Source organism: Pelodiscus sinensis, chromosome 1, assembly GCF_052426305.1.
Source record: "Pelodiscus sinensis isolate ZL-2025 chromosome 1, ASM5242630v1, whole genome shotgun sequence".
In the NCBI taxonomy this organism is placed as follows: Eukaryota; Metazoa; Chordata; order Testudines; family Trionychidae; genus Pelodiscus; species Pelodiscus sinensis.
The window spans coordinates 22,277,305-22,301,961 of NC_143052.1; the positions used below are offsets into that span (position 1 = coordinate 22,277,305).

General features: G+C 42.8%; 1 protein-coding gene across 2 annotated transcripts in view; it reads left to right on the plus strand.

Moving 5' to 3' along the window:
• SEMA3C (semaphorin 3C) overlaps positions 1 to 24,657 on the plus strand; it is a 186,698-nt gene that overhangs the window by 148,615 nt on the left and 13,426 nt on the right. For both annotated transcript variants that reach the window (XM_025181687.3, XM_075926424.2), the window contains exons 12-13: positions 1,566 to 1,788; positions 21,205 to 21,293. In XM_025181687.3, coding sequence (XP_025037472.2) covers positions 1,566 to 1,788; positions 21,205 to 21,293 — 312 coding nt within the window. The remainder of the gene's footprint in view (positions 1 to 1,565; positions 1,789 to 21,204; positions 21,294 to 24,657) is intronic.

Below are 24,657 nucleotides of genomic sequence, written 5' to 3' on the forward strand. Positions count from 1 at the left end.
TACATTCAGAGCTGCTTAAAGGTTGTTTCTATTTTCCAGATTTTACAGAACTATTTTTGTATCTATCACTAGTTGAAGAATGTACTTTAACACAAAGGAACCCTCTCCTCATTTAGTTCATCTCTAATTTATGAAGTTATCTCTGCAGGCTAGAGGTTGCAAATGTGCTATGAATCTTGTGATTGTATGTTTAAATCGCCTGTAGGGAGGGGAGTGCTGCAAAGATATACACAACTCTTTGAGGAAGGGAACAGCTCATGTTGTACTTCACTGACTTCTCTGGTGGCAGTGGAGACACACAATCTATGAATTTTTCCGAGTCCAGCCTTTCTGGCCAAAGAAATTATTCAATGACACTGGCCTTTGGGCTGGTAATAGAGCAATGAATTGGTCCAAGAAAGATGGCTGGGGCTTGCCTGAAACAATTATGCAATTGCCAATCTGCTGTTCATGAGGACTTACATATCAGGTTTGGAATACATTTGGAGAATCACAGCAACATGGCTTAGGATCTCCGAGGCAAGAAGGTGGTAGAAACTGCCTGGTAAGCCTTGTGCTATGCAGCAGTGTATCGTGGGTGACTCTTTCAATAGAAACTTGGGTGCAGGGCAGGGATGTGGCCATTTCCCCTCTTTTCATGGATTGTGTGCTGTGGGTCAAAATTTGAGCCTGATTCAGGAAAACACATAAGCACATTTAAGAGGTGCTTATTGCCAGTTCACTAGCCTGGCTGGGGCAGTGGGTTGCAGTCCAGATATTGTTTCCTTTTGGTCAGAGAAATTACCCAGTTTGCAGAAAGGGTTCAGGCAAACTCACCTATGGACTGAGTTTGGGTATGAAACCTCCAGTGCCTCTCATGGTCCTTTTGTCTGCCAGTTCTCTCACAAGTCATTGTGAAGGAAACACAGCATGGTTCAGCTTATTCCACCAGAAATTCTAGTGAAATGCTCAGGCAAACACCCATCAGGATACAGTAACAGAGGAAAGGCCGTGCACTGTGGCTCCTCACACCGGGTTTAGGCTACCCTGGGTGGTACTCATGTACAGTCTTGGAGGGTCTGGAAAAGGTTCCTTGCATTTTCTCCCTTCTTGTCCAAGGCTTTTCCAAATCTAGCATTGTGTGCATTGAATAATTATAACATATCAGAGATAGGTACCTAGTTATGCACCTACATATACCCGTTGGCCTTACATCTGTTTTTGTACTACCCAAAGCCAAGATCTTTGAATCTTTCTCCTTACCCGTCACTTGCATTCTTTGGAGTGGGAACTTTGGGAGCATTGCCATTTGGGGGAATGGAGCATTGCCATCAGCCTCACTTGCAACAACACACAAATATGTTTATGTTTATTTTATCCCAAATGAGGACAGTTTATAGACGCAGCTAGTAGAGGACAGCTTTTCCATTATTTAAATGTAATCATTTTCACATGGAATATGAAGTGCTTTTTCAATAAAATGTTACCATGTTGCCTGCCATCAGTCAATGTTTGTAGATAAACTGAATAAAAAAAATCTGTGATTGCTTACGTTGTTAAGCAATATTATGAATGCTTCCTTACAGTGTCCTGGAGGAGCCTTTACACCCAATATGCGAACAACTAAGGAATTCCCAGACGACGTTGTGACCTTTATTAGGAATCACCCCTTGATGTTCAATCCCATTTACCCAATACACAAAAGGCCATTAATCATTCGGACAGGAACAGATTACAAGTACACAAAGATAGCAGTGGACCGAGTTAATGCTGCTGATGGACGATACCATGTCTTATTTCTGGGAACAGGTAAGATGCATTTAACAGCAGATATACACAGAATTTTTTAAATTATTTAACTTTGATATACTTCATTGTAGTTTTTAATCAGTTCCAAACCCTGTACAGCCTATTGTCTTCAGAAATGCTTGTTAAAACATGATTACTGTATACAAAAATATGCCCTAACAACTATAATCAGAACAAAACTTCAAAGAAAATAAAATGAATATTTATTGTAAAATATAGAATTTATTCACATGGTTCTCATTGGAGACGAAAGTCAGCTATGATGTATGCAATATGGTCTAGATTTATTCATCCTGAGTAGCATCTTACCCATAAGTAGTACCATTAACTTCCATGGATTGATGTTCTCATTTACTTGAGTAAGAATGTGGGAATCTGGCCTTGAATTTTTACTAATTATGAACATCATAAGAGGTAAGCTGCCTGTGGAAAGAACGGTAACGTGGCCAGAAAGTTAGAAGGGCATAAATAACAACTTCACAATCATATAAAAATATAGAAGGTTTTAGCAAATAGAAAAGAGAAGGCTGTAGCTCTAGCTGTCCTGTGTTGCAGAGCCTGTGTAAGTGTGATGCAGGCTACATCTATACTGCACTGTAGTTCGAAATAAGATACAGTACACAATTTGAGCTACCCAAATTGCGTACCTTACTTTGACCTTATTTCAAAATAGCTTATTTCATAATGTGGCACCATCTACACAGCACTAAATTTCAAAATAACCCATTATTCCAAAATGTCCCTTACTCCCTGTGGAATGAAGTTTATAGGGACATCAGAATAGCAAGCCCAGAATAACAGGCTTGCTGTTAAGACACAAGATAGCTACTTTGGGATACTCTGGTATCCCAAAATAGCATTGCAGTATAGACGTAGCCTCAGTGACTACAAATATTTCCTTTACACTCCAACATAACAAACCAAATTCTACTCTTAGTTTCACCTCTGTGAATCTGTAGTAATTCCAGACTAAACTGAGACCAATATAACTGGCCAGTCTAGTGATTTTCATTACGAACTGTAAGGCTAGAGCTGGGTTTCCCAACCTATGGGTTGGGACCCAAATATGGGTCGCCATTACATTTCAAAAGGGTCGCCAAGTGTCTCTCCAAGTTGCTCTGCTATCCCTTCTCCCCCCATTTTTGAAGTGACATGGGTCACCAAGTCTTCCTGAATTGTCAAAATGAGTCCCCATCTGGAAAAGGTTGGGAACCTCTAGGCTAGAGGATAGTGATTCAATTTACTGTTCAATAATATTGGGACTGGATTGAAATTGCAGACAATAATCATGCAGTGGCAGGGAAATAGACTAAAGTAGCTGATCTAGGGCTTGATCCCGAGTGGTCTTTTCACCTGGAGCCGCCATCGACTTAGTAGGGAGCTGTGCTTGTGAAGAGTTTATGGACTTGACCTCTGATAAACTACAATCTAGGCTTCTTGATTCTATTTGTTAGCATAGAACAATTTCAACTAAAAATAAGGCTGATAACCTTAGAGACAGATTTGTCTCACCATCAGACAAGTCTTGTGGAGATACGGAACTACTGTTTTTTCCAACAAACTACAACTTAAACCACATGGGTTTTGGAATTACCATCCTTTTATTAGACTCAGGAAGACAAGACTAAAAATCTTTCAAATTGCCAGACTTTATGAGGAGGGGATTAAAAGAAACTCTTTTCTGAAAGCAAGTCCCCAGCCACCAAAGGAAATAAGAATACAGAAAAGCTCTGTTAGGGTATGTCTACACTACCCCGCTAGTTCGAACTAGCGGGGTAATGTATGCATACCGCACTTGCTAATGAAGCCCGGGATTTGAATTTCCCGGGCTTCATTAGCATAAGCGGGGAGCCGCCATTTTTAAATCCCCGCTGCTTCGAACCCCGTGTAGCGCGGCTACACGGGGCTCGAACTAGGTAGTTCGGACTAGGGTCCTATTCCGAACTACCGTTACTCCTCGTTCGAAGCAGCGGGGATTTAAAAATGGCGGCTCCCCGCTTATGCTAATGAAGCCCGGGAAATTCAAATCCCGGGCTTCATTAGCAAGTGCGGTATGCATACATTACCCCGCTAGTTCGAACTAGCGGGGTAGTGTAGACATACCCTTATTGTTCCCATGGCAAACGATCATCATAGGCATCCCTTCACTATCGCATGTTTAAGCAGAATGACGCTCTCTCTAGTGGCTAGTGTACATCACTATAAAGCATGGCAGCGATCGAAGATGCATAGAGTTTGGGTATTGAATTACAGCAAGAATTTAGTGAGTTTTGTATCTGAGCATTTTTATTTTTCTTGGCCCATCTAAGGCAAAATTAGTTTTAAAATTGCCTTAAAGTGTCTTGGTTTTGTTTTCATTGTTAGTCATCAGATTAATTAAGGAAATAAATATTAATTAAGACCTTTTTTCCTAAAGTGTATCATTACTAATAAGCCTTGTTCATCCAACAACAAGCCAGGACACCTGAATCCTTTAAGGTTTAATTTGACACAATTGGGCCTATAACACTTTTCCTATAGAAGAAGCAAAGAAAGATGTTGTGCATGCTACTGTGGAAGTCTCTGGAGTAATGCTCATACATTCTTTCCTTGCTTATTTTTCACATAGATTAATATCAGCCCATCACCTAGATTAAAATCACAGTTTTAATCACACTTGTCAAACAGTGGAATACAGATTGAAATTTACTAAGCATTTTGGATGTTTTCCTGCATTTTCAAATATATTGATTTCAATTACAACGCAAAATACAAAGTGTACAGTGTATAAGGCCCCTCAGTCCTAGTTCTTGTTCTACAGTCTCTCAGGGTACGTCTACACTGCATCCCTAATTCGGACTAGGGATGCAAATGGAGACAACCGAAGTAGTTAATGAAGCGGGGATTTAAATATCCCGCACTTCATTAACATGACTCGCCGACGCGCTAGTTCGAATCACAGCTGATTCGAACCAGGAAGTGCGCGCCGGGACACATTAGTTCGGACTAAAGCTCTTAGTCCGAACTAACGTTACCCCTCAAAAAATGGTAAACTAAGGGCTTTAGTCTGAACTAACGCATCCCAGCGTGCACTTCCTGGTTCAAATCAGCTGTGATTCGAACTAGCGCACCAGTGAGATCATGTTACTGAAGCGCGGGATATTTAAATCCCCGCTTCATTAACTACTTCGTTCGTCTCCATTTGCATCCCTAGTCCAAACTAGGGATGCAGTGTAGACGTACCCTCAGATAAGTAAGTTTGTTCATATTTCCAGAAGATATTTCTTCCCACATTTTGTTTACAGTGTCACCTGAAAGTGAACAGGCATTCATTCTCGTAGACCGATTGCAGCTGGCATCACAAGATATTTATATGCCAGATGTGCTAAAGATTCATATGTCCCTTCATGCTTCAACCACCATTCCAGAGGGCATACTTCCATGCTGATAATGGGTTCTTCTTGTTAATGATCCAAGAAAATGATCCAAAGCATCATGGACCAACGTATTTTTACTTTCATAATCTGAGTTAGATGCCACTAGCAGAAGGACGATTTTCGTTTTTGCTGGTTCAGTTCTTTAGTTTCTACTTCAGAGTGCTGTTCTTTTACGATTTCTGGAAACCCGCTCCATGCTTTGTTTTTCAGACTTTAGAAGGTGCTTCAGATTCTTAAACCTTGGGTCAAGTGATGTAGCTCTTTTTTAGAAATATCACATTGGTACCCTCTTTGTGTTTTGTCAAATCGGCAGTGAAAGTGTTCTTAAAATGAATAACATGCTGGGTCATCATCCAAGACTGCTATAAGATTAACTATGTGGCAGAATGCAAGTAAAACAGAGCAGGAGACATACAATTCTTCCTCGAAAAATTCAGTCACAAATTTAATGAACACATTTTTTTAACTTCATTCATCAATATGGAAGCATATCCTCTGGAATGGTGGCTGAAAGATTAAAGAAATACAAATGTTTAGCATATCTGTAGTGTAAATACTTGCAGTCGTGGCTACAAAATATCATGCAAATGGTGATTCTCACTTTCAGGTGACATGGTGACAAAAAGAGAGCAGCATTATTTCCTGCAAATATAAACAAACGTATTTGTCTGAGTAATTGGCTGAACAAGGAGTAGGACTGAGTAGACTTGTCGGCTCTAATGTTTCACATTGTTTTATTTCTGAATGCAGTTTTTTAACATAATTCTACATTTGTAAGTTCATCTTTCACGAAAAAGAGACTGCATTGCAGTACTTGTATTAGGTGATTTCTTTGGGGGGATGGGTTACTATGCAAATATTTGTAATAAAACATAAATATAAAGTTAACATTGTACACTTGGTATTGTATGTTGTAATTGAAATCAATATATCTGAAAATGTAGGAAACATCCAAAACATTTAAATAAATGGTATTCTACTATACTTTAACAGTGCAATTAATCACAAGATTAATCACAAGCAATTATTTTAATCACACAATCAATTGTGATTAATTTATGTAATGCCTTGACAGCACTAGATTTGTTTTAACTAAAAAAACCCCAACAGAATAAGAACAGCCATACTGGGTCAGACCAATGATCCATCCAGCCCATTACCCTGTCTGCTGACAGTGGCCAATACCAGATGCCCCAGAGGGAGGAAAAACTACAGGTAAAAATCACGTGATCCTTCTCCTGTCACCCACTTCCAGAGAAACAGAGACTAAGGACACCATTCCTACCCATCCTGGCTCATAGCCATTGATGGACCTAACCTCCATGAATCTAGCTAGCTCTTTTTTGAACCCTATTAAGGTCCTAGCTTTCACCACACCCTCTGGCAAGGAGTTCTACAGGTTGACTATGTGCTGAGTGAAGAAAAACTTCCTTTTGTTTGTTTTAAACTGGCTGCCTATTAATTTCATTTGGTGACTCTTAGTTCTTATATTGTGGGAATAAGTAAATAACTTTTCCTTATTCATTTTTTCCATTCCAGTCATGATTTTATAGACCTCTACCTCTCTCAGTATTTCCATCTAAGACTCTCAAATCACTTTACAAACTTTATTAAATTGAAACTCATTAATGATGTCACAGATTTCAATGATGAATAGTTAATTTGGGTCCAATCCAATTCTCACTGGAGTCAATAAAAATATCTCCAGTGACAAGTGGGAGCTGGGATCAAGTCTCAAAGTCAACTACTGAATATTAGTAAATTACTCCTCATTATACTCCATTGAGGGGGATAAGTCCAGGCAACCACATTTTATAGTTTCACAGAAAGCAGCCATGTAACTCAGCCCTAGCTACACAAAGAGCAAGTGGCTCATTAAAGGTATTAACTTACCTGAGCTGGCTATATGTGTTTGCTTTCGTTCTATAATCCACCAGCAACCAGTCCATTGTGAGCCAGTTTGTGTATTGTATAGAAGCATGGGTGTTACACTTGTGTCAAAAGGTCCTTTGTGATCCCTTTTGTCCCTTGTGGTTACTTCTAACTCTATGGCTCTATGATTCTACAAAATCTACTTTCATTCACCACCTCAAGGAATTAAGATTAGAGCCCTGACTACTGAAAACAATACACTTGATGAATTGTGTTATATGCAATTTATATTTTCCACTAGTCTACTTTTTTTGGACGTTATTATTCCTTGGTGGTACAGAGATTTGTCCTCAAATGAAAATAACTTCATAGCCCTGTGGTAAAACAAACAGCTATGACAGAGGTACGTCACCTCTCAACCCTTGTAAATACAAATGATCAAGTTTCTGTCTCTGAGAACAATGACTCTTTACCCTTTTCCTTGGCTCTGCTTTCTGTGAGGCTTGGGAGGATTTGATAAAGACATTAACAGTCAGAAGAAATGCCGAGGGGGTTTACTTTTATGTAAGCTTCTGGCACATGCAAAACCCACATTGTATAATGTTTGATAATTTCTCAGGACTCCTGAGCCTCTCAGCAGCAGAGAATGGGACTTGGCAGCTGGTGACAATTACATTCTCTCTGGTGGCGAGTCACTGCTGCTGAACTGAGATGTTGCCAGTCACGTCTGTCACTGTCAGTGACCTGTCTCATGCTGCAGATTGGGGTGTTTTATGTCTTGCCAGATGTAGAGTGCACAAAATGTTTAGCTTCCCTCACCTTCTTGAAAGCCTTAGTAATAAATTAGTTCCTGAGTGCAAGTGAACAATAATAAAAGTAGCTCTAGCATCTCCTGTATTTTTCAACATGTAGTCATGGCAAAGAAAGGGTGCAGGCAGCCATGTCTTTTTTTTTAACATCAATGTGAAATAAATACAGTATTTCCTTTGCACCATCCAACCTAGCCAGGCATGTCATACTCACTGTAGCTGTTCCCTGTGAAGAGTTGATCTCAGTACAATACTTCTTTTCTAGGCTACATGCATAGACTAATGTTGTGCATGAAACATTGCACACAGCTCATCAAATGATAAGGATCTCACATTTACACTTTGCCTTCCATCCTTAAGAATCCCAAAGCACCATATAGAACACAGCAGGCTGATGTGAAAATTTGACACAGTGGGGGATCTCTTCATTTACCACTGAAAGGGAGGTGCCTGTGAGTTGAAAAACAACAAGAGTTAAGCACTAGATAAGTATCAGATGGGGTAGCTGTGTTACTCTGAATCTTCATAAACAACGAGAAGTCCTGTGGCACCTTATAGACGAACAGATTTATTGGAGCATAAGCTTTCGTGGGCAAAGACCCACTTTGTCAGATGCATGTAGTAGAAATTCCAGAGGCAAGTATAATATATAGGTACCAAAAGAAAGGGGTACCAATCAAGAGGAAGGCCAGAGATAACAAGGTCAATTCAGTCAGGGTATGTCTACACTACAAAGTTAATTCGAACTAACGGACTTTAGTTTGAATTAACTTTAATAGGCGCTACACTAGCACTTCGCTAGTTCGAATTTAAATCTCATTTTACGAGGATTAAGCCTAGTTCGAACTAGCTAGTTCGAATTAAGGGGTGTGTAGCCCCTTAATTCGAACTAGTGGGAGGCTAGCCCTCCCCAGGTTTCCCTGGTGGCCACTCTGGCCAACACCAGGGAAACTCGCCTGCCCCCCTCCCGGCCCCGGACCCCTTAAAGGGGCACGGGCTGGCTACGGTGCCCGTGCCAGGTGCAAGCCTGCCAGCACCCAGCCAGCACTGCACCTCGCATGGATTGAGCCAGCCACCCGATGCCCCCCAGCCCTCCCCCTCTTCCCGGGACCAGGCTGGCAGCTCCTGGGAGCTTGCCCGGGACCACAAGAAGCGGGCACCCGCCTGGTCTAGTGCGGACATCGTGGACCTTGTCCACGACCTCCGCACTAGGCACAGGAAAGTGGCCGTCTAGGGCAGGAGAGCTGCCAGCCTGGCCACCCAGGAGCAGGTGTGCAAGAGAATCAAGGGGGTCCACTGAGACCCCCGACCCTGAGCCCTGAGCTTACAATGACCATCCTGCGTCAGACCAAAGGCCCATCTAGCCCAGTAGCCTGTCTGCTGACAGCAGCCAACCCTAAGGACCCTGGAGGGGATGGACCGAAGACAGTGACCAAGCCATTTGTCTCGTGCCATCCCTCTCCAGCCTTCCACAAACCTTGGGCAGGGACACCACTCCTACCTCTTGGCTAATACCACTCCATGGACCCAACCTCCATGTCTTGATCTCACTACCCTTTAAACTCTGTTCTAGTTGTAGCCTTCACAGCCTCCTGCAGCAACGAGTTCCACAGGTTGACTCTTTGCTTTGTGAAGAACAACTTTCTGTTACTAGTTTGAAGCCTGCTACCCATTCCTTTCCTTTGGTGTCCTCTAGTCCTTCTTTATGGGAACTAATGAAGAACTTTTCTGTATGCACCGTCTCCACCCAACCCCTGCTTTTAGAGACCTCTATCCTGTCCCCCCTCCATCTCCTCTTTTCTAATCTGAAAAGTCCCAGTCTCTTTAGCCTCTCTTCATATGGGACCTGTTCCCAACCCCTGATCATTTGAGTTGTCCTCCCCTCTCCCAGCCTCTCTCTTCCCCTCTCCCACCTCCTTTTCCCAGTCTCCCCCAGTTTTGTTCAATAAAGACAGATTCCATTTTGGAAGACACATTATCTTTATTTTGTACATCAAGAAGAGGGGCTAGGGAAGGGTAAGTGGAAGGAGGTGAGGGAGGAATGGGGTCCGAGCCCCCGATGGGGAGGACTGGGCTGGGGGGTGGAAGCTCTCCTTCAGCCCCCCAATTGCCCCCTCTCCCAAGATGGCAGCCTGCGGCAAGTGCAGCTGGGCTGATGGCTGAGTGGTGTGATGTGCCCAGTGTGGGTAGTTCGGGCAATCCAAGCCAGCACTGCTTTGCAAGCGGGGCACCCCTGAGAACTGTCTGTCCGGGGTGGGGGTCGGGTCCCTTTAAGCACAGCCCTCAGCTAGCCTGAGACAGCATCTCCACGCTCTAAGTCCTCCTCTGATGCCCTGCCGGCACTGCTTCTGGCCATCCTTAAGCCCGGTTCAGGGTCCACTTAATATGGACATGCTAGTTCGAATTAGCAAAATGCTAATTCGGACTAGTTTTTTAGTCTGGATCCGTTAATTCGAATTAGCTTAGTTCGAATTAACTAATTCGAACTAAGTTAGTACGAATTAACGTTGTAGTGTAGACATACCCTCAGGGAGGATGTGGCCAACTTCTAGCAGATGATGTGGTGCTCTTGGTGTTCACACATCCACATCATCTGCTAGAAGTGGGCCACGTCCTCCCTGACTGAATTGGCCTCGTTATTTCTGGCCTTCCTCTTGATTGGTACCCCTTTCTTTTCATATACTTGTATATTTATACCTGCCTCTGGAATTTCTACTATATGCATCTGACGAAGTGGGTCTTTGCCCATGAAAGCTTATACTCCAATAAATCTATTAGTCTATAAGGTGCCACAGGACTTCTTGTTATTTAAGCAGTAGATAGGTTAGTGCAGAATACCCTTTCATTCCAATAGAAACCACAGCTGTAATGAGCTGGGCACATTGTAATTAGTCATTTGCATATTTGACAAGGGCAATGAGACTAATTATCTTTTCCTCTATGCAAGGGTAGTAATATCACCAGGTCAAGACCTTGGATTTAGTTTTCTTCTTCAGTTTCTCTGCTTCTTCATTAGGTCTATGCTTGTCACTTTTTGCAGCTCATAAAGCATTTTATTTCCCTTGCATTTTATTTTAATTATATTAGTCCATGTTCCAAGCTTCCAAATTCTCCACTCTGTGTCCTACTAGGTTGTTTTCCATTTTAGTTCTAAGACATGTAGTAAATCAGCACAAAGGCCTTTTTTTAGATTAATATTTATTTTTAATCTTGCCACCTACTACTTGCATTGCCAAACTCTTTGTACAGAGTGCATCTGATTGCACAGTCATGAAACTCTGTATGTTTTCTTTATTGTGGTGAGCCTTATGAAAATATTTAAATGTCTGCGTCAGGTTGAGGCACATTCAGCAGTCGCTGGCCATCCATAAGAATTGTCTCAGCTCCTTTGAAAAGGAGCCTAAATTACTATTGTAAAAAGTGTTTCAGATTTCAGGATGATTCCACACAGTTTAACTTGTGCCATGTGCATGTTGTATCCAGTGTTCAATGTTGTGTGTGCTTGATTCTAATTATCTTTCCTTCTCCGATCCAATTGTTTGAACCTGTCATATGAAAGACTGGTTGCATTTAGCACTTTCAGAACATGAAGTTAAAATATGGATGAAACATATGTGACTAAATCCCTAGAGTACTTTCTTTTAGCACTTTCTTCCTGATGGCTGTCTTTTGGAAAGACTAACCTTTGCTAATAACAGTAATATGCAGCAGTGAATTAACCTATAACATATAATGAACAACTCATTACAGAGCTTGATAATCTGGTCAGAAAACCAAGCCTGCCTGCCACTAGTTTGAATTCTGTATTTGAGCTCTGGAATAAGATTTTACACCAGAGTGGTATGAAAGGCAGCACGTTTCCCCCAGTTCATACAGTTCATGAGCAAATCATTCAAACTGAAATAGGGTGATCATCTCCCCCAAAGTTTTTTTTAACTTTACAACCATTTCTACGAGTTGCAAATTCACCCCAAGGTTTGTATTCTGAGATCCCTTTTTAGGCAATGTCCCCAGTTGCCACATCAGAAATTGATCTTCTGGTATTTGATTTAGTGGGTCTAGTTAAGACCCGCTAAATCAAATGCTGATGGCTGCTCCAATTAGCACTGGTACTTATAAATAAATTAATGGAGATTGCCTAGAATAGGAAGGGACCTTGAAAGGTCATCAGGTCCAGTCCCCTGCCTTCACAGCAGGACCAAATACCATCCCTGACAAATTTTTGCCCCAAATCCCTAAATGGCCTCTGCAAGGATTGAACTCACAACCCTGGGTTTAGCAGGCCAATGCTCAAACTGCTGAGCTCTCCCTCCCCCTGCAGTTTCTTGCAGTTGTAAGGAGTAAGGGAAGCTGACTGGAGCATTTCCTCCTGTTGGCCTCCCACTGTGAAGATAACTCTAAGATTAGCTTAAGGTAAACTGACTCCAACGAGGTATTTTACATAGCTGGAGTTCTGTACCTTAACCTGACCTCCCAGGTCCATGTAGACCTGGCCTCAATTCTAACTCAAACTTACACTGACTTTCAGATTTTGTTTTCAAATAGAGTGAGTAGGTGCAGGCTGAAGATCAAAGTACTTTGTCCAGAAATTCTTTGCACTTACCACTGCTCTTTGGCAGAGACTCCAAAGTGTTGTGCAGAACAAACTGTTGTTCATTAAGAGCAAGTTTGTAGGCTGTATAAGTATTATCCATTTCAAGGTGGGATAAACTAAGACATGGAACATTTAAATGACTGTGACCAGGCCATCCTCGTGGAATGAAGATTACAGGGACGTCAGAATAGCAAACCCATTATATTTTGAAATAACAGGCAAGTTAAAAGATGTGGAGTAGCTATTTGGGATACCTCTGGTATCCCGAAATATCACTTCCATGTAGACGTAGCCTTACTGTAGTAAGGTCAAGTGTTATGTATTACCTACAGAGAGACCAACAAAAGGCATAAATTTTCTATGTAACTAAGTATGTTCTAATGTTTAGCAGCAGACAGAGTGGCTTGTCTAGTAATTTAGTAGAACTAACATGTTCTTTATCAAATTAATCTTTAGAATGACTTTAAGGAGTCAATAGAGTTATGTCAGGAAGGAAATTGTCCCTCTGTATATTTAATTTTGGTAGGATTTTGTGAGGAACATAACCGACAAGCATTCATTGTTTGTCCTCTTGTATTTTGCTTGCAGAATAATTAACTGGAAAACACATTGGACTGTATAAATTTGCATATCTCATGTGTTTTGCCAGTACCCTTTCCAACTTTCCTTTTGATTCAGGAATTTAATTCTATTAACAGAAGTGAACAAATTAGATTTGCAACAAAACCAAATGTAGTTATTCTCAGATGAACACATAGAAATGCATTTGGTTTGACAGCCACTGTTCTTATAGTCTAGAGAATGAAACATTTTGGAGAAGAAAGCAGGGTAACCATATGGGGACAATTATTTTTATTTCATTTACCAAGAAAAAGACTGAACAATGACTATAAAACTATTATTATTGTGTATTGTTGAGGTACAACTCACAGACTATGCATTGTTGGGGAAAGTGACCACAGGCCAAAGTTACTCCCTGCATACAATATTTTTAATGGGCAATTTTCCACTGTCATGCTTTACATTGCATAAATTACCTTGAAAATATTATGTCAGAACTAATAAACGCAGTAGAGCGCCGTGTGGATTTTTTATGACAGAAGAATGTATCTGGTAGGGATGTAAATGGTTAACCAGTTAACTGGTATGATGCACCCTTAATGAGGCTTACCAGTTCTGGTTAACTGGTAGAAGCTGGAGCAGCTCCCTACTCTAGGCAGGGGGATGCTTCAGCCCCATTGGGCCCAGTCCCCCCACTACAGACTTATACTGCTACTTTATACTGCAGAGCTGCAGCACATGTAACCATGTAACTTCAGTTACATTTTTTAATGAATTTTTACATCCCTAGTATCTGGAGACATAGATCTGACCTGTATTGTTAAAATAATATTGAGACAACAGACAATACATTGAGATGTACATGGGAAATATTATCTGCTTGCCCTGTTTCATCAAGCTATTGCTGCAGCTAATGCAGGAGCAGGCAATAATTTTTGTGGAGGGTGGAGGGACAATCCACAAATTTTGATAAGTTGTCAGGGGCCAGCTGTGGGCCCCCAGAAGGGCCTGAAGTGGAAGGAGCAGGGCCTTAGGTAGAAGGGACTGTGCTGAGAGCTAGACAGAGAGTGTGAGTGTGTGTATGAGAGAAAGAGAGGCTGAGTTTGTGTGTGTGTGTGTGTGTGTGTGTGTGTGTGTGTGTGTGTGTGTGTAACAGAATTTCTGACACAGATTTACTATGTGTGACAGACTAGGTGTGTAGGTGTGTGGGAGAATGTGTGTGTGTGTGTGTGTGTGTGTGTGTGTGTGTGTGTGTGTGTATGTGTGTGTGTGTGTGCTGATTGCTGCTGAATAAGTTTCTGAGAGACACCATATACTGTGTTTTTAAGACAGGGTAGTCTCTCCTGCTCTATTGTCTCCTCCCTCTCACATTCTGCAGAGATGGGGTATAACAGGAGAGAGAGAGAGAGAGAGAGATGGCTGCTAGAGAAATCTTGAAACAGTGCACTGACTCTTAAGAGAGGCATTCAGCTCAGTCACTCATCATACATCAGACTAGAGCATGTCCCTTGCCTTGACTTCTGCTCTACAAAGATGGGGTATAGAGGGAAGAAGACACCCTGACTTCAGCACTTTCTTCTCCCCTGCCCTCTGCACGGCTAGCAGGAGGCTCCTGGGAGCCCCTGGGCTGTAAGACAGAGCAAGGTGGGAGGAGGGGCAGTGGAACACATGTTGTTGGCTGTAGAGTATGCAGGCTCTGCTAATCAGCTTGGTGGGCCAGATAGAAATTCTGGGTTGGCCATATCCGGCCTACAGGCGGTACTTTGTCTACCCCTAAGCTAATGGTACAGGAACTCACATTTTAGATATGGTGTGCCTTATAGGGATGCAAATCCTGCAAATCCTTGAATTTGTGTGCTCATATCAGTGCTTAGTTATGTAAATGCCCATGTTGGTCATCTACGATAAGTTCTTATTTCAGAATCCTAGATCAGGGTTTGTGCATTGAAGACCCATTAACAAAGCATGTGGCATGGGTTGTTACATAGCTGAAGTATATTGACTTCAGCATGGGAAGAGACCCATATTGCACCTGTGGGGATAGGAAGGGTCTCTACCAATATGCATGGGAGTATTTTGCATCCTGTAAGAAGGCTTTAGAGGACACAGGACAGGCAGTTAAGAGTGTATTGCAAAATTCATGACAATCAGCAACTCCTCTCCTCCCCCAAGTGTTGCCTGATACTGTATATCTTGATACTGAGGGAACAAAGGACAGAGAAGAGTCATAGCATAATAATTTGAAGGGAGGTAAGGAAAGTGTGTAGAGACAGACTATGTCTACAAGGGTGAAATGAGGCTTACAGGATCTAATGACAAAGGGATCTGGGATCAGCTGATCCCCGTCTAGACTACTGCGCTGTGCTGACAATCAGCTGATCGGCACAGCGCGGCGGCCATTTTTATATAAATGAAGAGGCGATTATTTAAATCACCGCTTCAATTCCCTTTGCCAAGTACACTCATCTACATGGCTCCATTGACGGAGCCATGTAGTCTAGACACATCCCAAGCTACATAAACTCATGATTTCTTGACTGACTATGCGGCGAGGAGTCCTGTGGCACCTTATAGACTAACTAAGGTGCCACAGGACTCCTCACCGCTTTTGCAGATTCAGACTAACACGGCTACCCCTCTGATACTTGACTGACTATAGAGGTAAAGCTTGGTGCCTTATCTGTCTTACATGTGTGCGTGCACGCTCACACACACACACACACACACACACACATACACACACACACACACACACACACACACTCTTCATCTCAGCTCCATGAAAAGACATTCCACAGTATTCAAGAAGTTTAGTGACTAGATATGTCCTGGTAGCCAGCAAGTCTCTTTCAGCTAGCAGCTTTGCTAGGGTGTGTCTAAACTACATGGCTCCATCGATGGAGCCATGTAGATTAGGCTGATCAGCAAAGGGAAATGAAGCCGTGATTTAAATAATCGTGGCTTCATTTAAATTTAAATGGCTGCCGCGCTGAGCTGACAATCAGCTCATCAGTTGTTTGTCGGCTCAGCGCGCTAGTCTGGACACTCCCACGCCGACCTGAAAGCCCTTTATCGACCCTCATAGGATGAGGTTTACCAGGGAGGTCGATAAAGCGCTTTCATGTTAGCGCGGGAGCATCCAGATTAGTGCACTGAGCCGACAAACAGCTGATCAGCAGTTTGTTGGCTTAGAGCGGAAGCCATTTAAATTTAAATGAAGCCGCGATTATTTAAATCATGGCTTCATTTCCCTTTGCCGAACAAACAAATCTACATGTCTCTGTCGACGGAGCCATGTAGTTTAGACATACCCCTAATATTGACACCCTGTCCAGACCACTGGAATACTGTCAAAAGATGTAGTTTCAAGAAAGTTCCTTATGGAGGAACTGGTTTATCATGTCATTGCATAATGAGGACAAATGATAACCATCTACAAATCGTCATGAAATAATCATGGCTAACATTTGTTAAGCACGTAGAGTTAATTGCTATACATTTTTTTTTATATCTTGGCTGATTTAGGTTGCTTGATTTAAAATTAAAACACAACAGTGTGGTTGAGGTGGCCAGGATTATTCCACATGAGTACAGTTCTTTATTTTGAAGCCAGAGTAAGCCTATATACTGGCTTACACCAGGGAAAAATGATTTTAATTATTTACAGGAACCAACTTGCATTCTAGCTCCAGCTAGATATTTAGTCACTGACCTTAAAAACAAAATTGGAAGTCTCCCGCTTTTGCCTTCCTCTGTTGGCATCATATGTGTGCACACACAAACACACACACACACACACACTTCAGCTCTAACATTTTACTGACATGCTCAATTCAACAGTATTATTATTGAAACATTTCAAGACAAAAGAGAGATGCAAACTCCTTCATCTTACTCTTCTTGACAATGTAGAAGGAAATAGGTTTGTTAGAGTCAGACTGAGTTCTAGTTTTACTTGACAAAGGAAATCTATAGCCCTTTTTTCATCCAAAGCTAAGACCTCACTAGAGTGCAAAGTTGTGATTCCCTTGATCCATCAAGAATACACTGTAGACTCAGTAGCAGAGGTAAGGGTAATAGAAGCACAAATGAGTGCTGCTGAATACAAACCCACCTGAAACCAGTGGGTACTTACTCACCAAGGCTCAGCTGTGCTATAGAGTCCATACTGCTATTTATTCTTGCGCTAGTTTTATGAGCGGTAGCATGAGCTATCCATACATGAGCAGAGGAATCACATATAGTTGGCTTGTAGTGTAGATGTGGAACCACCACTGTCCTGGGTTAGCAGCATAAAAGTAGCTGCTAAGATCATCTTCCAGGTCTATCTTTCTTACCATCTCATATCTTTCTTCAAGTGCATCCTCTGACACTGTCTTTTCCTTTGCATCAAATACAGAACGTTTTGTCCCTACTTTGAAGGCCCTAGAATGCTGGAGTCCTGGTCTGTGACTTGGGCCCCTGGGTACTATGGTAACACTATTACCACTATGGTATTTAATTATTATTAATTATTATTATTATTCTTTTATTAAATCATCTCTCCCATTTGATCTTTCATATTGCATCACCTCACACACTGCATTCTATACTACCCGAGTCACACAGAACATCCTCCCTGAACCAATCCATAAAGGCACTACTTCACCCTCCATCGATTTTCACTTCAATACCCATTTCAAATTGTAGTGCTCACAAACTGATTTTGGGACACAGACTACCTCCTACTGTGACATTGTGAGAGCATAATTTTGATACATTCTTCATGTCCATCCCTGATTTTTATGTGGCATTCAGAACAGTTTCTCCTGCTGCAACATAAGGTCTCATTTATTGATGGTGCACACCAGCTCATACAGACTAGGATTTGCTTTCTGTAACGAAATATGTACCATGCAGGTTGCTTACATATTATTAATTTCTGTTATATGGATTGCAAATGAAATTCAGCATGGTGTCCATTTCTCCTTTCCTTTGTTTCTCTTGTGGTTTTTAGATTATAAAGTCTTTGTGACAGGGGCTGTATTTCCTCTCCTTGCATGGCACCTAGTACAGTAAGGACCTAATTTTGACTTGTACGTGTGGGTACTATAAAATAATAATACAAAAATAAATGAATAGATAAATATTTGACCTGCCTTACAATAAAGTGTAAAAATATAATTAGGAAGACTAAAAAAGAATATAAAGAAGAGCTAGCCAAAGTATCAAAAAGTAATAGTAAAAAAAAAGTATATCAGAAGCAGGAAACCTGCTAAACAATTAGTGCAGCTACTGGACAATACAGCTACTAAAGGAACACCCAAGGATGATAAGGACATGACAGAGAACCTAAATGAATTACTTGTATTGGTCTTCACAGCTGAGAATATGAGGGAGATTCCCATATTCCTTTAGGTGACAAATCTGAGGAACTCTCCCAGACTGAGTTGTCATTAGTGGAGGTTTTGGGACAAATTGATAAACTAAATAGTAATAAGTTACCATGACCATAAAATATTCATATTTGATTTTTGGAGAACACAAATACAAAATTGCAGAATTGCTAACTGATATGTAAGCTGTAATTTTAATCAGCTTCTGTATCAAATGACTGGAGAATAACTAATGTGACACTTAAAAGGGCTCAAGAGGTGTTCTTGGCAATTACAGACCAATCAGCCTGACTTTAGTACAGGGAAACTGGTTGAAACTATAGTAAAGAAAAATATTATCAGACACATAGATGATTACAGTTTGTTGGAAAAGAACTAACACAGTTTTTGTAAAGGGAAATCATGCCTCACCAATCTATCAGAATTCTTTGAGGGGAGTCAACAAGCATGTGGAAAAGTGGATATAGTATACTTTAGTTTTCAGAAAGCCTTTGACAAGGTCCCTCACCAAAGGCTCTTAAGCAAAGTAAACTGTCATGGGATAAAAGTAGGGTTGCCAGGTATCCGGTTTTGAACTGGACAGTCCGGTATTTGAGCTTTCTGTCCGGGAAACAAATTAAGAAAATACCAGACATATAAATGTCCGGTATTTTCTAATTAAGTTATTATTATAATGAGTATCAGTACATAGTTACATATTGCCTGGCTGGTAGACATGCTCACGCTGTGTGAGCATGTCTACCAGCCAGGCAGTATGGAACTACACATTAGAGAGGAGGGGAAAAGCGGGGTGGGGGCAGGGCAAGATGGAATCCCCAGGGCCGGACTCACCCATGTGCCCCGCTGAGACCGTGTGTGGGGCAGGCAGCACCCCGGGATCTACGTACGTTGGGCCAGCCCCACTCCCCGCCGGCTGCTTCCTCCTCCTACTACTCCCCCTCCTCTCCCGGCCAGCCCCGTTTCCCCCAACCCCCTCCCAGCCAGCCCTGCTTCCCGCCGTCTGGTCCTCCCCTCCACCCTCAATCTCCCCCAGCCAGCCCCACTCCTCTCCCAGCCAGTCTGCCCCCCACCCATCTGAGATCAAGTTTGTCCGGTATTTTTTTAAAACCATCTGGTAACCCTAGATAAGAGGAAAAGTCCTCTCATTGATTGGTAACTGTAAAGAGATAGAAAACAATGGGTAGAAATAAATGGTCAGTTTTCAGAATGGAGAGAGGTAAATAGTGGTGTGCCCTTAGGCTCTGTACTGGAACTAGTCCTATTCAACACATCCACAAATCATCTGGAGAATGGGGCAAACAGTGAAGTGGCAAAATTTGCAGATGTTACAAAACTGCTCAAGATAGGTAAGTCCCTGGCAGACTGCAAAGACCTGCCAAAAGAATCTCACAAAATTGGGTTAATAAAGTCCAGCCCCTTGGTCTCCCCCACCACTGCAAGATTAGAGCACCAGCACTGGCTTCCTGCTGCGAGCGGGGAGACCCCCTCAGCCATGTGGGCCACATCTGGCTTGTGAGGAAATGACCTCGTGTGCTGCTGCTCTTCCTTCCCCTGGCTGGGGGAACAGCAGTGCAGGAAACTGCTCGCCTGGAAGCTTCCCTGCTGCTTCCATTGATGAGAATCACAGCCAATGGGAGCAGCAAGGGGCGATGCACCTCCATTGCCCTCACACACACACCCTCCCACTGAGACCCTACACTCCCATCCTGCTCCTGCATCCTCCCTCCCACCCAGACCTTGCATCCCTTCCCCCACCTGCACCTATTTTGTTGGCTGGAGGTTGGCTGGTGAACCATGGAAAGATTTACATTGAGTGCAGTGGACCATGGGCCAAAAACATTGAGAACCCAATGTTCTATATAAATTCATGTTGTGCCCACATCTTGAATACTGAATACAGATGTGATTGACCTATCTTCAAAAAGATATATTGGAATTGGAAAAGGTTCAGAAAAGGGCACCACAATGATTAGGAGCATGGTATGGCTGCCATATGAAGAAAGATTAATAAAACTTGGACTTTTCAGCTGGGGAAAGAGATGGCCAATGGGGGATATGATAGAGGTCCATAAAATCTTGATTGGTGTGGGAGAAAGTAACTAAGGAAATGTTATATACAGGAAATATGGGTCACCAAATGAAAATAATAAGCAGTAGGTTTAAAACAAATAATAGGAAGTATTTTTTCACACAAGGCACAATTAGCCTGTGGAACTCCTTGCCAGAGGATGTTGTGAAGGCCAAGACTATAACAGGATTTTAAAAAGAACTAGATAATTTAATGGAGAATTGGTCCTTTAATGGCTACGAGCGAGAATGGGCAGGGATGGTGTCCCTACCCTCTGATTGCCAAAAGCTGGGAATAGATGATAGGGGATCAATCACTTGATAGTAATCTGTTCTGTTCATTCCCTCTAGAGTACCTGGCATTGGCCATTATCAGAAGACATGATACTGGGCTAGATGGACCCTTGATCCAGTATTATGTAGATCAGAAAACGAGTGAGCAAAGTCTGATCCTTTACACCCCTATTGCCTAAATCATATTATAAGGAGTTATTACACATAGTTTAGAAAGCAAACACACAAAGTTATTGGGCTCATTACAAGAGTAACTGGATGAAGTTCTGTGGTCTGTGTTGCAGGGGTATCAGACTTAGATGATCTAATGGTCCCATCAGGTCTATAAATCTATGACTGTATGAAAATCATTTCCACCCTTCTCTCCATTATGCTTTTTCCTCTACTTGTTGGTAATAATTCATCTCTTCTCTGCTTTTATGTTCTAGATCAGGGGACTGTACAGAAAGTTGTTGTTCTACCCACAAACTCTTCTGCAAATGGAGAACTGATTTTAGAAGAACTGGAGGTTTTTCAGGTTTGTCTTGCTCCCTTTTCATTCCTTTAGCATGTATCTTCACACAAACACTTTGGTCCAAAAGACTTTGGCAAGGGTGATTAGCTCTTACTAAAAAGATCAAATAAATTAGAAGAATGTCAGCTTGATGCTCTCTATCTGAAGGAAGTAGAAATAAAGAGATATCTAGGGTAATGAGGAGTGTAAATAGGCTTAAAATCTTTTTTTCCTGTATTCAAATACCTTTCCTCCACCCCTTTTATTTTGTCATCCTGGCTCAAAGGATTTGAAAATCACATTTTTAAGAGCATATACTATACTGGCTGCCAGCAGCAGACTTTTATCATTGGCATCTCATATTGAGACGGCAACCATTTACAGCTGAAATTTCAGTTTTTCTTTCTTTTTTTAAAACTTTGATTGTACAATAAGCTTTCTGTTTCTGAGCCACAGATTTGAAGCAAACTTGTGTTGTTTTTACTTTGTGCTAGTTCTTTAAAGCCAGATGTCAATGGAGTTATAAAGCTGTAGACCTAAATCACCTTAAGCTGAAAAGAAGCATAAACAATTAACGAAAAAATAATAAGAGTCTCTGTCAATCATTCTAGCTGCCTGTTAGAACAACAAGACACTGTTTACCCTACTGGTGAAAGCTCTTTAAAATTTGTGAGTGGTCTGCCATGTACCATCAGGGCAAGTAGTGATGCTCAGCCACAGGGCTCAGTAGGGAACACTACAGAGGTACACTGCACCCAGGAGAGCTCAGCCTGTTGGGAAGAGGGACTAGGAAACCTGCTTGCTGTGATGCAGCTAACTTGCAGTGTGGGAAGGGTCTGATCTCCCGCTCAGCCCTCTTTGAGCATACCCAGGTAGCATACCTGAGGACCTATGGACCTCCTTCGTGTGAGCCATACACGGGAGTGCCATACATGCGCAACATCCTCTTCGGCACATCTTCATAAAGACCTGACTGTGGCGGGATAGCCCCGCCCCTCCCGGAAGCCGCCGGGACGCCGCGTTCACGGGGAGGAGGAGCCCTCCCCCACGCGGCTGGCAGAGCCGTCTGTTGTCCCCGAGCGGGGGGGGCCGGCGCACTGGCCGGATGACGAGCCGGGGCCGGCAAGCGGCAACGTCAGAGGGCGGGGGAAGGAGGAGGCGGGGGAGGTGACGTCACAGGGAGGCCGGCCCGAGAGGGGGCCGGTGGATGACGAAGGGACTGACGTCATCTGCCTGCGACCAGTGGGTAATTCAAAAGGCTGCAACGACCCAGCAAGAAGGGAGGACGCCGAGGAGACGGACCTCCCCTGGGAGCGAGCGCACGGACCCAGGTATTGGCGACCCTGGGCCAGACCAGAGCAGGAGCCTGGGGACGGGACGTGCTGACGTGGGGGAAGAAGTGGCCCAGGGCGGGGACGTGTACCCCGAGAGCAGGGGAGTTTAGGGGTCTCAACCCCCCCTGCTAGGTGGGGAGTCTTTCCCCGACCTTAGGGCCCTGGGCTGGGGTCCGGAGCGAGGGCGGGCCTGGACCCCCTTCCCCCAACCACCTAACGGAACCAAGCGAAGTCGGCCACTATGAGGCGCTAACGACGGAGAAACTGAGGGGGGCGGACGTAAGCCCCTCCGCACAAGGGGGAAACCCCTACACGGACCCATTCCTGGTTGCAGTCCATTTGTACCCCAGGATCCCAGGATGAGTTGCCTATATACTTAAATAGTCTTGTTATTCCTTATGTGGGAAACAGAGACTATTTTTTCCCAAAAAGTGCATATGAATAGTATTTTATGGGGCTTGTTCACCAGGGTAGGGAAAATTAGGCAGGGAAAGCAAGGGCTGATGGGAAGTCTGTACCAAACCCCGGGAGAGAATCCAGGGCCATTATTCTTGGTCCACTGCTTGGCCTTCTCATCACACAACATTGCATTCTGAGCCCTCCAGAGCATTGCAGCATATGCTCTGGGCTCCAAACATAGGTAGTTGTACTGGGGCTTTCCTAATGACTATCAGAAATAGAGGGGACAAGGCTCACATAGGTTCATACTTAATAAAGGCATCCCCAAAGTAAAATGTGGTAATGCTGTCAAGTATTTTCTCTTTGAAAAGTAGCTCTGAGAGGGAAAGTGGAATCTGAGACCCAAGGTGGCATTTGACAGATTGCAGTGACAGACGAGGCAGCAGAAGAGACAGAAAGCCCCAGAAGAGCACTGCAGTCACAAATTGGGGACATTTTGATATACTTTGGTGGTTGTGAAAATGAGACGCTGATAGAATGGTTCAAAGGAAGGAGGGAACAGGCACTTTGTACTTCCCACACACTGACATCTGCAAATTTACTACCCATTACACATGAACTGGCAGCCACAGTCTTATTAATCTAGCCATTTGCCCCTTACAACTACAGTATAAATCATTTTTCATCTACCAAACTTTTACTGCTCCAGACCTGAGCCCTGACACCTGCTAATGCACTAATCTTCACTGCAGATATTTATGTTCCCCACCACAGTAGTATCTGAACACTCCATAATGGTTTCTGTATCAGTCCTCTTCGCATCTCAGTGAGGTTGAGAAATATTATTATCCCCATTTTACAGAAGGGAAACTGAGGCCCAGAAAAACAGAGTTGCCCAAAGCCACACAGGAAGCCTGTGGTGAAAAATGGAATTGAACTCAAATATTGCAGTTCCCACGCACTCAGTGCTGCAGTGCTACAACCCTACAGTCCCAGTTCTGTGCTCTCTCCAATCTCTGCACATCCACTTGGTATTCCAGCCCTGGGCTTTCCCATAGCTCTTCTGGTGTGCTGTGCTTTAATCCTGATGTACCACAGTATCATTCAGTTCCTGAGATTACTATAGAACAGTGATGGGCAACCTAGGCTAATGACTGGGTTGCATGAGTGGGCCTCCTTCATCTCAGTGGGACACAAAATTGTCATGACAGAGACGGTTTTCTAGGATAGGGTAGTTTTGCTAAGTATGCTTGGTAGGAAAAAAGCTATATGTATGGAAACCAGTAGAATCTGGCAACCCTGCATGTGGACAAAAGTAAACAAATAGCCTGTTGGCTGCTTTGCCCACCACTGCTGTAGAAGATCCTCGATCCTCTAAATAATGATTACCATTACTGTTGCCAGCAGCAGTGCCATTAAATCTGATGAGAATAATGGATTGTTTCATTGGTTTAAAGCAGTGGATGTAATAACTCTAGCGGGCGTTCTTTACCATTCAGTTTGACACAGATAATGAAAGATATTGAAAACTACATACAGTAGTGAGCAGTGTACACTGAGCAAAACCAAAAAATCAGTAACACAACACGTCATTTGTAATGTTGGCATTTCTTGTTGATAATCTAAAGCCATGTGTTGGACAGTAACCAAAGTGT